At 34.2% G+C, this 7259-nt stretch overlaps 1 protein-coding gene across 1 annotated transcript in view; it reads left to right on the top strand.

Annotated features, from left to right (window-relative positions):
* The first annotated feature begins 3319 nt into the window (after positions 1 to 3319).
* Positions 3320 to 7259, top strand: part of LOC106460934 (V-type proton ATPase subunit e 1-like) — an 8178-nt gene continuing 4238 nt past the window's right edge. The window contains exons 1-3 of the mRNA XM_013920691.2: positions 3320 to 3521; positions 4518 to 4565; positions 5369 to 5466. Of these exons, the coding sequence (XP_013776145.1) occupies positions 3430 to 3521; positions 4518 to 4565; positions 5369 to 5462 (234 nt within the window). The 5' untranslated portion in view covers positions 3320 to 3429 and the 3' untranslated portion in view covers positions 5463 to 5466. The remainder of the gene's footprint in view (positions 3522 to 4517; positions 4566 to 5368; positions 5467 to 7259) is intronic.

The raw sequence follows: 7259 nt of genomic DNA, 5'->3' as shown, positions 1-7259 counted from the left end.
GTTGTCCTGGTCTTTCGTATGCCAAACAACTTGCAACATTCATGGAACATAGCTGATTTAAAGTTATGGCCTTGATCTGAATGCAGTTTGTATGGCATACCAAATCTGAAGAAGAAATCACTAATAGCCGAAGCTGCAGTTGTAGCTTCCTGATTTGGTATTGCATGTGCCTCAGGTCACTTGGTGAAATACTCCATCACCACACAAATGTACCTGTTTGCAGACGAGTTTGGGGCAAAGGACCAGCAATGTCAATAGCTACTCTTTCCATTGGTGCACCAACTTGATATAACTTCATTGGAGCATGTCCCTTATGCTTGGGTCCGTTTTAGCACAACATGTACTGTATGTTCTGCACCATTCTTCCACATCTTGCCTCATACCTCTCCCGTAAAATCTTTGTTGTAGGTGAATCAATGTCTTCTTAACTCCGAGATGTCCTCCTGTTAAACTATCATGGGATTGACGCAGCACAACTTCCCGTAACTTTCTCGGCATAACTGGTTGCCAGGGCGTCACTTTTCCATCTGCAGTTTCCCATCTCTGGACAAGAAAACCATCTTCAAGCTTCAACTGGTCCCATTGTGCCCAATAATTCTTTGTCACAGGTCTTAAGCAAGACAGCTTCTCCAAAGCAGGGCACAAAACACTTGCTTTTAGAAAATCAATTATTGGCTTCAAATCTTGATCTTTCTCCTGCTCTGTTTTAATATCCCTACCTGGTTCTACTCCACCATCATCAACTCCTTCAGTCACTTTGGCTTTATCTTGATGACACCTGGTTAGTTCAGCCTCTCTTTTAACACTTACTGGAATTTGGCCTTTGTTGTTCCCAAACGTGCAGAACATACAGTACATGTAGTGCTAAAAGGGGACCCAAGCATAAAGGAAGCCCACCTTATGAAGAGTTGCCTGAGAATGTGTCGGAGTCTGTGAAAGTGTTATCGGAAAAGATGGATGATATTCACCATTAAGTGCATTCAAACTTGAAAACGTCTGCTGATTCGATGAAGCTATCTCATGATAAGAGATCTACTGAAGTCAGCTTTGTACCAGGAGACAAGGTATGGTAATCCCAGGAAGACCAAAGGGAAGTCTCCTAAGTTGTCTTCTCCATGGGAAGGCCCATATGACATAGTGGATCGTCTCTCAGACGTGACTTTCCGGATAAAATGTCGTCGGCGAGGTAAGCCAAAAGTGGTGCATGCCAACAGGCTTTGGCATTATCACGGTCCAGGACATTTCAGTTGGGACGAAGTGGACAACAGAACAAATGATGCTGCTGAAGACGTGCCACCTGAAGAAGCCACCATCAAAGAAGAAACTCTACTCAGTTTTGAGAAGGGAAACAATGAAGCTCTTGATGAAGTTACTACCACTGATGTGACTGTTGTCGACGATAGAACATTTCCTGATGAAGCAGATGAACCCCATATGAAGCAGAAGCCAACGAGAAGGAAACCAGTACGGAAGAAGATGCATCCCGTAGAATTAAGAAACTTTGTTGACTTGTAATTTTGTGTTTGTAATTCTGTACATTTAATTAAGTTATTGTTAATTGTTATTGGTTTATTGTAAGTCACTATTGTTCAGGACGAACAATACTAAGGAGGGGCAGTGTTGTGTCAGCGAGGTCACGTGACTAGTATCACGCCACGTTGTTCTCGAACATTCACGTCCTTTCCTTAAATCTCGTGATCCTTCTAGATATAATGTAGTCTTGTATATATAAGACAGGCCACGAAGCGACGGGGAGGTAATGAGTAATTGAATGTATGCGGACAGAATATTGTTGGCCACGTGAGACGTGAGTTATAGCGTTTGTTTCAGAGCGACTGTTGAAATTAAGTGTATCGTAAATTTGTATTCGGAAAGAATAAACCAGTTTTATTTAAGAAAGGACTTGTGTCGCTAAAGTTTCTTCGGAACGAATTAACGGAAAATTAACGAACGAACGGAGACGTAACAATATATAAATGAGTTGTTCATGCTACTTCAAGAGTAATTCCGACAGAGATGCAATGAAATAATTGCGGAGCCAAATTAGTGATTCAGTAATAACTGGAAAATATTCTCTTAGAGCTATTTGAATTATGCACCCTTTATTATAACATATCTGCTGATTAAAAAATCATGGAGAGAAGATAAACATTCGGTAGTATTTCTACAGATACAGTCGGACTAAAACATGAATTTTAAAAGCATTGATTAAATTTTATCTTGAATCATCAAACATTCATATTAGAACCTTGTAAAGGTAAATTTTAGTTATTCACGCGTGAAAATATATCTGATAGATTTGTAGTTTCTGTACCCAAAAAAATATCAAGAAGATTATCTTGTTTAAATTGATGTTAAGAAAAAGAAAAGGCATATCTCTTCTCGCAATTCATTGACAAGAACTATAACTTTGTCACGAGATAACCAGCGAATCTCTGTATGAAGTTATAAAGTTTTGTGTATACTTTCCATTTCTTCACACAATATTGATATTGTTACGCATCTGCTTGTTTGTTAATTTCTGGTATAAATTCTTTCTGAGGAACTTCAGCGATACAAGTCCTTTCTTAATTAAAACTAGTTTATTCTTTCTCGATACAACTTTGTAATTCACAGAATTTCCAGAGTCACTTTAAATTTAACAACCTTTATAACATACGCTATAAATCACAGTGATTCACACACTTTACTTATGGTGCCTACTGTTCGCTGGACTCAATTATCTATCTCTTCAATCTATCTATCTGTGCAATCGCGCTGATTTTTCTCGCCAGGCTTATATACTAAAAAAGAGGGCACCTGGCAAACACTCGGACATTTGCGGGGTTCCTCGATAAGTCATGATCCTTCTAGAAACTCCAGCGCACATGCTTCCAGCGTCGCGTGACTTCCGCTGTCGTAACAATATGATTTAAACATTTAAAGGGTATATACTACCTTAACTAAAATATAAACAAACATTTTGAATTTATCTATGCAGACTCTGGTTTTTTGTGCGTTTTAACAAAGTTCAACAATGGGTTAGCTTCACTCTGCACACTACTTGGATTAAGTCCAGAATTTTAGTGTTATAATCTTTCAAGCTTACCGCTCATCCACTGGGGCGACTCTGTATCTCTTTGTATATACATATGCTCCTTCGAAAGAAAACAGGTATTTTAACAGCATTTTTCATAGTTTGTTTTGTCTGAAATTCTAGAACTGTACAAGTTCTTATAGTTCAAAACGGATATTCTAAAAAAGTTAGACTACTAGTGTATCAATAAAACTTATAAATCTTTGATCAACAGTGTTTATGCTAACGTTCGCCACCTATTAACGATATTATCAGCACGTGACGGTTTTGTCAGAATTGTATTTTCACTCATCATACAAAAGTAAAAGAAGTGTTTTAAGAACGTATATAATAATTTAACTTAAGTTACAAAGATGTCAGCAGTACCTTTGATTGTTGTTACTTCACTATGGGGTATAGTGGGCGTTATTGTTCCGTGGTTTGTGCCTAAAGGTGAAAACAGAGGGTAAGACTTAAAAGTTAAATATTAAGATATATTATTATTATTAGTAAAATAGGAAACGGTAAAGAGGCGGTAAAATATAGTTTGAACAGTTACTGAAAAAAAAAAGAACCGTAATAGGCACATATTTTAATAGTGTTAATATTATTAGCCTAAAATTCGAGCCTTATACTATAGGTCTATCAAGTTTTAGAATTTTATATTCTTTACTTCAGTTCAGGCTAAGGTTAGCTGATTAAGAAAATTTTCAGCAGACTCGCTTCCCGAATTTCTGGCCAAATGCTCTACTTTAGTACTTAGTACGTTAGTTTGTGAGCTTGTACAGATAACATGATTATTTTATATTATTTATAAATTTAGTTTACTGACAGTTATTAATTGCATCGAATCAATACTTAATATAAGTTCAAAACTAGAACGTAACACTAATAGAGGTGAAATTATGAGATGGCTACTGATGTCAAAAAATATAAATACGTTTCAAAATATACAAGATATTGTAATTTGTAAATATCACCCCGACTACAAAAACAGCCTCAGGTCTAATGTGTAGATACTTTTATACACAACCTACACAGGAACATACACCCTGTCTTGTAAAAATGTGTGTGTGTGTGTAGGGTGGGGGGGGGGACTTATCAACACTAGTTTAACTAAGTAATAATCATGTAAGTGTCATGAAAGGAGCATCTCCATATGTAACTATTATCCAGCTATTAATATATACCAAAGGGTATAAAACATATAGTTAATAGATTACAATAATGCTCAGTTGTGTACCTTTTGCAGTCCGTGAAATTTTTGTGCTACAGTTGCAAATTTTATTTTTTGATATTAGTTCACATTCAAATTAAGCATTGTCTAACTGGTCTTTGATTTTGAAGTAAATAAAACCAAATTTGTACACTGGATGTTAAAATAAATGCAATTTTATGTAATACTGGTGTCAATTTATGCAATAAAACATAGACTAAGAACCAATTAAAATTTTTTTTTCAGGGTTATCCAGGTTATGCTAGTCACTACTGCAGTTTGTTGCTATATTTTGTAAGTACTGTTTTTCAGATTCAACATGTTTCATGTGTAATCATTACTGTAGAAAACTATAAGGGTAATAATTCAGTGTACTGTATGTATTTTAAAATATGAAGAAATAAATGGCAAAACAATCGTATTGTTCATGTTTTCTAAGTTAAGTACACAATGTTACTGGTGATTTGATAGTGCTTTCTTCATCAATTTCTAGTGAGAAAAACTATGTTAAAATTGATCTCTGTTTGTTTTGCATATTCTTCTTGAACTGAGATTGATTTTGAGCAATTCTGCACATCAAAAACCCTGCCCAAGGCAAAGGATGAATTTCATGCTCTGATATAGTATCTTTAATACATGTTGATAATGTTTCTAATGTATTTCTATACTACTAGTAGTGAGATTTATCTTATGGTAAACAGAGATTCATTACAAGACTTGTTAGTATACAAATACATTAACTTAAAATACTTCTTAGAGCATCACACACATGTTGAATTATTATATATATTTAAAATTTTGGTGAGTTTTATACATACTTGTATTACATTATTTGCCAGATTTTATCTGTTGTATGTATGTATCTGTGTATAAGCAAGGTAATTATTATTTTGAAAGAACTGGTTTAAAATAACTTCAATCATGTATGACTAGCTACTATTTGTTTGTAATATTTTCAGTCCATACAAGAAGATAAAAAGGAACAGATTACATGTATGTACCAGTTATATGAAAATAATAATAGGCTTATGTACATTATTACTTGTTACAATATAATGTAAACAGGAATATGTATGTTTGTCTTTTTCTTATAACAGCTGGCTGTGTACATATATGATGCAGATGAATCCACTTTTTGGTCCCCAGATAGAAAACAAAACATTGACATTAATTTGGAGTAATAAGTGGTAATAAGGTAAGTGCAATGAATATGTTATTAGAGTTAGTTGTGGGGCAAGCTAGGGAGATGGTGATAAACATTAACTAGTCAAACTTAGGTTTGTACACACAAGAAATGAACTTGTGCTTTTATATTAGTTTTTTTTAGTTACCACTATTACATCTATGGATACACACACCAAACAAGTTAACATTCTTCTTCCCATGTGAGTACAGGTCTTAGGAACTGGGTTTGTATGCAACTCATAGTAGGGGGTTTTGTTGAATTATAAATAGAGAAAAATAACAAGAACAAAAAATTACACACCATTGTGTTCTAGAGTAAAGAAAATGAGTAGATTTACATTGCAATTTGAATTATGTAGTTAATAATTAATGTAAAATGACATTTTGTGCCATGGGAACATCTAATTGAAACAATGGAAATAATATTTCACCTTGTAACCTGAGAAATTGGATGAAACTTGTAACAAGGCAAGATAAAATGTAACCCTAATAAAATACTTAAATTTAAAACCTATAGGCATGAATTTATATTATACTGATAAATGAAATGAAAACTGTCAACAACCAAATGTTACAAATCAAGTATGAACTTGCATAACATACCTGTTAAAGTAAAGGAGAGATCTTGTGTTCTCATTGGTTTCATAATTGACAGATGCATACCTGTTATGACATAAAGCAAACTGTTGTTTGTGTTTTCAAATAGAAAATGCTTCTTGACACAAACACACACACACAAAAAACTAGAACAATGAAAAGCAATGAGAGCTATAGTTTGATATATCACTGACTCTTATTAGCCAAGCACCCACTTGCCGACACCCTGTTTATGGCGCTAACATTTGCCCATTGGTCCCTGCTAAATAGCAGAGGAATGTTTAGCGATCATAATGATCTTATCATAGCTGATTTACAACTGGTGTGAATACAGTTGCCTTGAAATAAACAGTGCAAGCTCGGCATGTAACAGTATTGTAGACTTTTTTTTTCACTTGTTGTTTGGTGTACAGTAATATAGTATTTCGATTATGGGACATTTATATATTTGTAACTACAACTTCGCACTCTGGCACTTCTGTGGCCAAGAACTATAATTATCTGGGAATCCCGATTTGTAGGCATATATGCTTATTTATAAAAACAAGTTTTCTTTTTTTCTTTGAAAATTCTGGTTCTATTAGAATAGGCTAATTATACTTCTAAATCATGTTTAATGTGTAATCAAAAGTTGATAGTTAGCAAGTTAACAGGAAAGACTAAAGAGTGTGGACTTGTTCGTGGAGTATACACATTTGCTGTTGGATGTAATTTTAATTCGTTTTGTTAGGCATAAAGTGCCACATTGCTTCACCAGCTTGGATATTTTACACAAAGTAAGTTTCTTTTACTACATAGAAGTAGCTTGCCAGTTATAAATGTACTTTTGGCCACCAAAGGTCCAGTCCATTTGAAAAGTTCTGGTATCGAACAAAAAAACCTCTTGGCAGTAACTTGTGGCTACTAAAATATCTCATATTTTATTTTTACCTACATCTTATTAAAAATATAATGATCTGGTAAAGATTAATGTGAGAAAGAAAGAAACAAAATTGCAGTAAAACATGATCTCATGTGTATGTATAAATGTTTTTAAGTAGGAAAAAGAAGTGGAAATAGGTTACATACTTGTCCATATTTTATGAGTAAATTGTCCCAGAATATGTAAGAAGCAAACCTTTGAAATGCAGTTAAAATATAGGTTCAGTACCAAGGAGTAAAATTTCAAGTATGGGAAAAACCATCTCATAAATACCAGTTTGTTAG

The sequence above is a fragment of the Limulus polyphemus genome, unplaced genomic scaffold (genome assembly GCF_000517525.1).
Source record: "Limulus polyphemus unplaced genomic scaffold, Limulus_polyphemus-2.1.2 Scaffold865, whole genome shotgun sequence".
Lineage (NCBI taxonomy): Eukaryota > Metazoa > Arthropoda > Merostomata > Xiphosura > Limulidae > Limulus > Limulus polyphemus.
The sequence above is the reverse complement of the archived record's forward strand: the minus strand, read 5'-3'. Positions and strand labels throughout refer to the sequence as shown.